The sequence below is a fragment of the Echinops telfairi genome, unplaced genomic scaffold, assembly GCF_000313985.2.
Source record: "Echinops telfairi isolate 266 unplaced genomic scaffold, ASM31398v2 ScPeMD7_2;HRSCAF=8, whole genome shotgun sequence".
Taxonomy (NCBI): Eukaryota; Metazoa; Chordata; class Mammalia; order Afrosoricida; family Tenrecidae; genus Echinops; species Echinops telfairi.
Genome location: NW_022103898.1, coordinates 21,991,839 through 22,002,154, shown reverse-complemented (window position 1 = coordinate 22,002,154; position 10,316 = coordinate 21,991,839). Strand labels below are relative to the sequence as shown.

Below are 10,316 nucleotides of genomic sequence, written 5' to 3'. Positions count from 1 at the left end.
CTCACTAGTACACATTTTCCTCCGATCTTTGGGGGAACCGCCTTCTAACTGGTCTTGTATCACTGATTGACACTCACTGCGAAACCCATCCCGGAGGCTCCTGGTTGGAATAGCTTCTCCCTGCTCTCTTGCTACCATGGTGTTTGATTCATCTAGCCAGTGAAACGCTGATTAAAATCTGTCATATTTCATCCAATCCCTCTGCTGGGTATGTACCGTAGAGAAGTAAGAGTTATACCATGACCACCTCAACACTGTTCCAGAAAGCAAGAAGTTGGAAGCCGCCCAAATACCCATCAGTAGAAGAATGGATAAAGAAACATTGGACGCACGATGAAGCACTACGTATTGCTAAAAAACAACGATGAAACCATGATGGACCTGGAGAACAGCGTGCTGAGTGGTTAGTCCAAACCCTGTTGTGCTCAGGGTCGCTGTGGGTCAGAACCGACTCACTGCTTCCCACCAACCACAACAAGAACAATGAGCCCACATCTCTGCCAGCTTCTCAATGCAAGACCTTGCCTGGCTCACAACCACCTCCTGGTTCCCACTCACTCTGGACACAGCTGCAGGTATAAAGGTTCTCATTATGTCCTGTGCAGACTTGCCTGGGGGGTCCCAAAGATGACCAGAAATCTACCCGACTCCTCCAAAGACTCCCAGGGGGCACATAGGAGGTGCTCGCTAAATGATTGTCAAAGGAAAAAGGTGAATTTGTGTGTTCCCATATAGGGACCGGCCACACTTCCATTCAGACTTTCGTGTCAAATTTTTGCGCCGAGTCTAATTTTAGGCGCTCCCATCACCACCGGCTGAGTTCATCAAGCTTTTGTCCTGGCAAAGGCTGCACTGGCAGCAGGCCCTTCGATAGCAGACTCAGCAGGCTCCCCAGAGAAGGGGAAATCCACACCCGCTCAGATCCCAGTTCCAGATAGCTCCACTCTGTGTGGAAATGACTTGGTTCAATTTTTTAAAAAGGAGAAAAGAGAAAGCAAAGTGATTGCACTTAAGCTGATGAAGGCGGCAGGAAATGCTGTTTCGGTTTTATACAATATGCATATGGGCTTCTTTTTATTTATTAACAGCTTTTATACATTTTCAATATTATTCCCCAAAGCAGCTGTTTCTCGGAGGCCTCCTTCACACCTGCCTCTCACCATGGATTCCCATTTGAGAAGTTGCAAGCGGGTAGGGGAAGCAATAAGAACAAAGCACAAGGTAACTTTCCTGGTTTTAAATAAATATGTATCTGGAGGCTCGGTGTCAAAAGCAACCCCCCTAATACCCCCACCCCCACCCCCACAAACCCTGCAGCCACTGAGTGGATTCATGGAGATCCTACAGGGCCGAGGAGACCTGCTGTCAAGGGAGTCTGAGGCTGAACCTCTTCAGTCAGGAAGGAGGCGGCCTCATCTTCCTCCTGCAGACTGGCTGGGGTTTCCAAAGCAAAGGGCAGGTAACTTTGACTAAATCCAGACATATATGTACCTGGGGGCTATGTGGGAGTGCTGGGTGTCATTCTCCAGGGAGCAGAAGTCATTGGTTTAGTCTCTGCTCCTCAAATAGTCCTATGGAAGAGCCAGTACTAATAGAACATTTACCACATTTGTATTGGTTCATGTGAGTGCTTTGCCTCCACGCGGTGAGGCAATCTGGGAAAGCCCTGCTTCCCCTCCGCACCCCGCCCCGTCTCCGTGAGGGCTGCGAGTGAATCGTGCTTTATGTGGGAAAGGCATCATCTGTTTAGACGTCCAACACGGTGGCAGAACGTTCGTTAGAAATGTTTCAGTATCCTGGCGGCCGGGTAAAATTGACTCAACTGAATTAGAGACAGACAAAAGAGTCGGCACAGTGCCCCCGTCACTGGTTGAAAAGGGATCTTACAAAGGGCACACTTTCAGATGGCAAGGGACTCTTTGGGGTAGTGACATAGCAAGACAATGGCACTGACGTTTTAATGTGCCCACTGGAAAAGGGGAAAGCCTCCAAGCCAAATGTACACAAGGGTCATTTGGGATCCCGGTGGAGTTGGCAGGCACGATAGTTTCCATGTCTAGTTTGGGGAAAAGAATCCAACATACTGCTCAGCCTTTGTAAGAACAGCAGCGGTACAACCCAGCCCAGATGGGCTGCCTCCTGTTGGCCCAAGTCACCATGTGCCTTGGTCTTGGTCACAGTGGGTCTGAGCTGTCCCGTCGGACGTGGCTCACACCTGGCCTGGGGAAGGACCTTCGGCACAGCCAGCAGTTGGTTGGTCAACATTATGAGTGGAGAGGCTGGGCAGGTGAGGCTCTAACTCCATCTATCAGGGTTGGCCTGTCTGCCCATTCCTTCATCACATGCATTTGTCCCTTGGGGTACCGAGAATACGGTGGTGACGTGAAATTGCTTAAGGGTGGCTCTTCAATCTTGTCTGTCTCCCACCAAATTACTGCGAAGGGCCATGCAAACTGGGTGTGTGAAACACTCAGAGGGGATTAGTGGGTATAAGAATGAGGCATCTCAGAAGTAGGAACTGAGAGAGTCCCAAGACCATCAAGGCAGAACAGCCTCCAGTGGGGTGCGTGTGAGATCCCTGTCTGAAGAGGCAGGGGCACAGAGACCATGAGACAGAGCAAAGGAGCCATGTGGAAACAGGGCAGAGGAACTGTGTGGAGACGATGGGGCAGTGAGACCGAGCAGCAGGCAGTCCTTCGGGGGCACAGAGCAAGAAGCCAAGGACCACATGACTGAGAAAGTCTTGGCTGCTGACTGAGAATAGGTGTTGCTATAGACCAGGGCTCAGTGAACTTTCCAGATAGAAGAGCCAATCTTGTCCCTCACGAAAATTTTTTTATTTTTAATTTTTATTTTATTATTTTTTATTTATTATTATTTTTTTTTATTTAAATGATTGTATTGGGGGCTCTTACAGCTCTTATAACAATCCATACATCAATTGTATCAAGCACATTTGTACATATGCTGCCATCATCATTTTCAAAACATTTTCTTTCTAGTTGAGCCCTTGGTATCAGCTCCTCTTTTTTCCTTCTCTCTCACATCCTCCCACCCTTGTGAACCCTTGATAAATTATAAATTACTATTATTTTCATATCTTACACCATCCGCTGTCTCCCGTCACCCACTTTTCTGTTGTTTGTCCCCCTGGGGGGTGGCATTAATACGTCGATCATTGCGATCAGTTCCATCTTTCTCCTTCTTCTCTTCCCACCTTCCCCTTCCCTCGTGGTATTGCTACTCCCATTACTGTTCCTGAGGGGGTTATCTGTTCTAGATTCCATGTGTTGAGATCACCAGACTGTACTTCAAAATCAGCTGTGGAGCTGTCCTAACATCAGACTGCCTGGACCTCCCCTCAAAGCAATGGGATCACAATCTCTGGGTGTGGAACCAGGGCAGTGGTGTTTCATGCCCGGTGATTCTCATCATCAGCTTGGGCTGAAACCCATTGCTCAAGGGTTCCGTCTGATGATATCTCCGGCTCCCTCTTCCTCCAGAGATGGCTTTTGTTCAATGCTTGATGGGGGTCCACCATGGAGGAGCTAGGAGATAAGGAGAAAATGGGCTCAGTTGGTGAAATGGCAACAAGGAGACCAGGCCCAGCAGCACAATGTGTCAGAGTGAAACGGGTGGTCGGAAGAGTCATGGAGGACCGGGGGCAGAAGAGTGTCCATTGAACGTGGTGGGAGAAAGCAAGCCATTGAAGATTAGAGAGAGATGAGCCACAGGCTATGATGAAAGATTGGTTTCCCTTGGCAAACTGACATGATATTTCTTTTTAACTTTTTTTTCTTATGAATTGGGTGAAGGCTTTCAGAGCAGATCCATTTTCCATCCAACAGTCGGTTCACGTTTTGTTTCACCGCCTTGATTGCAATCTCCACAACACACAGAATCTCTGTCTCCAAAGACATATTTACAGAGGTGCAACCAAACCTTTAAATCGCTAGCACGTTAGTTGTTCTTCTCAGAAAACTCCCTACCAAGGCGTTTCCCATACAAATCTGCTCTGGAGCCAATAATGAAATCCAATAAAGTCATGCTAATTACGTTCTCTAATGGATTGTGAGACAGCTTGTGCCACAGTTCAGAGAGCTGGCGGGTCAATAACTGTTCAACAACCTCAGCTACTTACAGAGGCTGTCTGATCTGGGTGTTCCTTGTATCCATTAACCCGCACAGAATCATTGTAAGGCCCTGCAGGATGGGGAGCGTGCTGGTTCCTCCGAGGCCTGGTTCCCTGGGCCCACATCTTCTTACCCAGAGCTTACTAGCTTCTGGACGAGCAGCCAAGAAGACCACCCCATTGGATCAGTGCCATCAAACTTGGGGCCAACCTAGTTGATTCCACAAAAAGTTGTTGAAAGATAAACCAAATGAAAGAGAAAGAAACACTTCCATGCTTGGGATTCCCTTAAAGATGGACCCTTCTCATGATGTGGTACTCTGGGAAGCCAAGGGCTTTCCTTGCTAACGAAGCCATCCTCATCTAAAGGGGCAGCGGTTCTCAACCTGTGGGTTGAGACCCTTTTGGGGGTCAAACAACCTTTCATGGGCGTTGCCTAGCAAGGGCTTAGACGCTGAGGTACCCAGGTGTACCATGCATGACAGAACAAGCGGAGACCTGATCCAATATGTATCTGAGATCCTGGAGGCCCAGGGAATGCAATGTAGAACTCTTTTCTCTGTATGTCAGGCCATTTCATACAGAAGGGCTCAGCCAGGCTCGCCAAGATCAGCTCCATGGAGGCATGAAGCCTCATTCCTACCCTGAGATGATGTTGATTAAATTAGCATCAGCACCAAATATGTGGCGGGCAGTGATCCGGGTCCCCAGAGCACCACAATCTTAGGCGTCCCACAGTCAGATGAGTACGCCAACAGCAAGCTGTGTTTGTAAACCCAATTCAGACCACATCCTCTGGAGGGCTAAGATTACCTTTGGGGGGCTATACAGTTTCCTCCCCCCCCCCATCTAATACATAAATAACACATGCTCACTGCAGAACAGTTGAGAAGTACACAGAACCATGAAGAGAAAAGAAAAGCAGCTACCGTATGTACTCGTGTAGAAGCCGAGTTTTTCAGCACATTTTTAATGCAGTTTTTGTGGTAAAATTAGGCACCTCGGCTGATATTCGGGTTGGCTTATACTCAAGTATATATGGTAAGTTCTCATCGATGCTATTACTTTCATACATTTCCTCCCCATCTTTTAAAAATGCATAAATATATGTGATGTGGGTATTTCTCTCCTTTGTTTCCCTCCTCCACCCCCAGCTCAGAGTTAGAGTAAGCCCCGTGGTTGGGCCCTTTTAAGTTTTGTTCTTAGAACATGTCTGTGCTATCCTTGGGGAGGGGAAAGTTAGGGACTGCCATTGGGGCTTGATGCCCCTGCCCCCAAGTTCAGTGGCCCATAGTGAAAGAACTGGCATGGTTCATCCAAGACAGGACAGGTGTCAGCCTTACCACCAGCTCTTTCCATGAAGCATACCTGCACCACACCCAAGCACTTGAATGAGTGATTCAGAGAGCTGTTGAAAGTCATACTGATGCACAATCATTATGGAAAGCGATGTGACACTGCGTAAATTAACTGGGAATAGAAACACCATATGACTGAGCATGTGCTGGACCTATACCCCAAAGAACTAAGAGACAGCACACAAACAGATGTATGCTCTCCCATGTTCACGGCAGCACAGCTCACAATAACAAGAGGCTGTAAACAACCCGAATGCCCATTCATAGAAGAACGGATACAGAAACCCCAGTACATACACACAGTGGAATACTATGCACCCCTAAAAACAGCAATGAAGCCATAAAATACCTCATGACTTAGAGGGACCTGGACACCATTAACCTGAGTGAAGTTAGTCAAACACAAAGGGACAAATACTGTAAGAGTCCCTGCTATCAGGATGAACACCAAGGTGAAGGCAGGCTTCTGCTCTCTGGTCACGTACTCTGTGAATTAAGTTCCCTAAGTAAAGAGGTGGAGAGCCTGCCCAGCACCCATGAGCCATATGTCACCCTTTTATATGTACATCTTAACAACTTTGACAGAGGGACCTCACCTCAGTTGGGTCAATTTTGCAAGATGTGGGGAGAGGGAGAAGACCATTCAGTTGCTGCCATACAACACTGGGCTAAGGTCACCCCAAATTTACAGACACTCTTACAAGGGTAACAAGGAAACCTTATTAGAAACTCAAGTCAAGATGGGGGGAGGGGGAGCATGTACACGTTGGAGAAGGCAGTTCTGTTGGTGGGTAAGCCAGGAGGGGCAAACTCCCATTGGGGGAAAAATGCTTAACAACACTGAGATAGAACCCAAGAGGTGACTAGATCCTGTACTACATTATGAGTCAGACACTTCTGACCCAGTTTCTAGACAGTCCTTTGTGACCCAGGCCATGTGCTATAGACAACTGGGACGTTAGACTATGTCCTTCTGAGATGCACAACAATCTTCATAGGCCACACCAAAAAAATTCAATGTGGAAACCCACTATGCAAACTGGGCTTTAGCACAAGCTCGCCTGTAGCAGATTTAAGGAGCTAACATACTCCCTCGGACTGAAGGCTCACATCCTCCTCGAATGTGAGAAGCAGCAGATGACTGCTGTTCTAATGGGATTGGCGGACGTTGGATTGGTTCAGATCCCTCTGAGGGTGCCCAATGAATGGTGTTCAGGACTCCCATATATTACTTCTTTCTTGCTTTCTTATGACATGTATTAATCTGGTAGGCATGGTTCTGCCTCTGTGAATGAATGTTACTGAAAATGTTGCTCCGTTATCAAGCCCCATTGTTTGTGTAAATAGTGTTTGTCACTGAAGAGTTTAATCTATACAAGTCAACAATTCATATAATGTGGTCTGATGCCGCCTATGCTTATATAATTTCCATTTCTCAACAGTGTTTTAAATTCTGTGGCACTAGCTAAATTAATGACACTAATCCCCAGGAGGGTGATTTATAATGTTCTCTATCATAAAATCCTAATGATATCTTTAAAATGAACCAGAGACATATTTAACCATCCATATATGAATAGGTTTGGGGCTCCCACTTAATTCTAGACCCAATCTCATAACAATTAGTTCTTATGATATGGCCCTACTCAACGAAGTCACTGAATGAGATACCTGGCATTTGTACAGGTTCATTTCCTCCAGAGTTATTTACTCCTTCTTGGCTGGGTTGTAGGGAGCCAGTGGCATAGTGGTTATACATTGGACTGCTAACCCCCAGGTCAGCAGTTCAAAACCACCAGCTGTGTGAGAAAGACAAGACTTTCCACTCCCGTGAAGAGTTATAGTCTTGGAAACAGACATGGGCAGTTCTACCTTGTCCTCTGAGTCAGAATCAACTCGATGGCAATGGGTTTTGTTTGTTTGTTTGTTTGTTTGTTTACTCGACATCTCCTTGAATAAAACTGATCAACTCAAAGTAGCTTCTTTTCTTCACCCTAATCCTTAGGGAAGGAGCCTGGGTTGCCTAATGGTGAGTGCCTGCCTGCTACGTCTTGTCCCTTAAAGGTAGCAGCCTAGGAAACTCTAAGGGGCAGTTCTACTCTGCCATAGCGCGTTAGAATCGACTCACAGGCTCTCAGCAAGGGCAGGCATCCTTGCCTTGCAGTGGGTGGGGAGCAGTAAGATCCAACTACAGGCCAGGGGACTTAAAAAAATCTGTGGTACCAATGGCTCAATGGAAAGTCAATGTTTAGACCATGATGATGGCAACATATGTACAAATATGCTTGATACAATTGATGTATGGATTGTTATAAGAGCCCCCACTAAAATGATCGTTTTAATTTTTTTAAATCTGTGGAAACAAGAAATGAAGGCATGAAATTTTTGAAGCTCCCTTGTACATCCTGCTTAAACACAGAATAAAGGTGATATTGTGAAAAATTCCCCTGCCATTAAGCATTCTTGGCACTGCAGTTCACAATCATGGACCATGAGGGCTTCAACCATTGCTCAGTGGTTAGACCTTTCGTTTTGCTAAAAAGGGTTATGCTTATTCATCACTGCGATGAGTTTTCTCGTAGTTAACTCTCCCAAACCAGACACCAGACACTGACATTGAGTCAGTTCAGACTCATAGCAATCCTAGAGGACAAAGCAGAACTGCCCCCGATGGAGTAGAAAGCCTCATCTTTCCCCCACGGAGCAGCTGGTGATTTTGAACAGCTGACCTTGTGGTTAGCAGCTCCGCACATAACCCATTATGCCACCAGGACTCCTCTCTCCGGCCCCCCTCATATTATTTCTTATGAACACCAGGAGTAAGTACCTTGTTTTCTCCTTTTGAACTCATCTCAGGACTACGAGCAGGAGTGGCCTCACAGATGGTGCTGAACACAACTCATCCACTTCACCCCTGGTCTGGATCAGCTTCCATGCAGGCCCTACAAAACCTCTCTCTAGAATATTAAGCCATAGGAAATGACAAGATGATGCCAAATCCAATTAGTATCCACGAGTGATTCACTCTATAAACAGGCGTTTCATGTTTTGTTACATTGTTTCTAAAATGCTATTAGCAGAAACCATTAAGGCACTACAGAACAAAAATACAAGTAGTAATTTCTTTAAAAAAACAAACCACCCTTGGCAATGACTAGATCGTGCATATTTATTCATAGCTCTAGCAACAGCGGCCCGTCTGTACACCCTTGCTATAGCCTTCTGTCCATGTGGGAGAAAGACGAGGCGTTCTACACCCATAAAAAGTTACAGTCTCAGAAACCTAAAAGGGCAGTTCTACCCTGTCCTAGATTCTAGGACCTAGTGGCAGTGAGATGGCAGTGAGATCCTTTTTATCGGTTAGACCAGACTTGTGACTTCCATAAGGGCTTTGCATCTGTGTTCCCTCTGCCCGAAATCCCATACCTCTGTATCTTTTTACAGTTGGCCCTGTCTAGCAACACAAGCCCGGCACAGAGAAGACTTCCTCCCTGGACATCTCAGACAAAGGGTGCAGCTTCTTCTCCCCACTCGAAGGAACTCGAGCGGCATCAGGGGTGAAGAGTCTAGCAGCTGATAGGCTGAGTTCAGACCCACCAGCTCTTCCATGGGTGAACGATGTGGCCATCTGCTTCGGTCAAGAGGATGGCCAGGAACCCCCGGGGGCAGCTCTCCTCTGTGCTGCGGGTTCACTGTGAGTTGGAATCAACTCGATGGCAATGTGTTTGGGTTGTCTGTTTCATTGGTTGGTTTCCCTCTTATCAATATTTTCTGATAGTCTTATTTGTTTGCTTGTTTTCCATCTCCACCTCTAGAATGTAAGCTCCTATAGAGACTTCATAGAAATTGTTCACCAGTTAGTTTCCTCAGAAAACACCTTAATTCCTAGTTCCTGGGAAAATGCCAAGCAAAGCACACGTGTTCAGTACAACACTGTTGACTTAGATGGAGTCAAGAGGCTGCGACCACTAAAAACAACGAAGTACCACCAACCTCCTTCCCCACCCCCACCCCCTAAAAAAGAAACGTATTGCCACCAAGTTGATTCCAACTCACAGTGACCCTGCTGGACAGACTAGAGTGGCTCCCGAGGGCTTCTGAGGCGCTGAATCTTTATGGGGGCAGACAGTCACCTCATTCTCCTGAAGAGCACTTGATGAGTCTGAATCACCCATCTTGTAGTTAGCACCTGGAACACCTGACATACTATGCCACAAGGGATCTATGTGTCAGTATGTGTCGAACTAAATTGAATTCAACTACATTGCAAAGTCTGGGATCAGGAACATGTCCCATTATCATACAGCCAGTAAATGGCAAAGCCTGAACAAAGGACTCAGCACATAAGAAATGGAGCCCAGGGGTCAAGGTGAATGGGGGCCAAAAGATAAAAAAGTTATAAGCGATCAGGTGCTAAACATAGAGGGAATGGTGAAAGAGAGGAAGCAGAAGCAGTAGTCTTCTGTTCCAGAAAGCTGCCCAGTAAATTGAAGATATTTAGACTGGCATTAGCAAGACCAACGAGTTTCTGGGTTGTGCAAATGTTAATGCCCACAACTGCTTACTGACAGGTTGAAAGTTGGAGTCCACCCAGAGCCTCCGAAGAAAGGCTGGGTGATCTGCTTCTGAAACATCGACCACTGAAAACCCACCAGAGCACAGTTCTACTCTGATGCACACAGAGTAACCACGAGTCAGCATGACTCGTGACCAACTGGTTTTGATAGATCCTGGAGCTCTCACCCCATGACTTAGTAGAGTTGCTTCTTGGTCCTTTAGTATGCTGTGTTAGTCCGAGTAGATTAGAGAAACAAAATCATGGACAC

At 46.6% G+C, this 10,316-nt stretch overlaps 1 protein-coding gene across 1 annotated transcript in view; it reads right to left on the bottom strand.

Moving 5' to 3' along the window:
* Window positions 1–3,237: 3,237 nt before the first annotated feature.
* SLC41A2 (solute carrier family 41 member 2) overlaps window positions 3,238–10,316 on the bottom strand; it is a 153,743-nt gene continuing 146,664 nt past the window's right edge. The window contains exon 11 of the mRNA XM_045292162.1: window positions 3,238–3,548. Coding sequence (XP_045148097.1) covers window positions 3,459–3,548 — 90 coding nt within the window. The 3' untranslated portion in view covers window positions 3,238–3,458. The remainder of the gene's footprint in view (window positions 3,549–10,316) is intronic.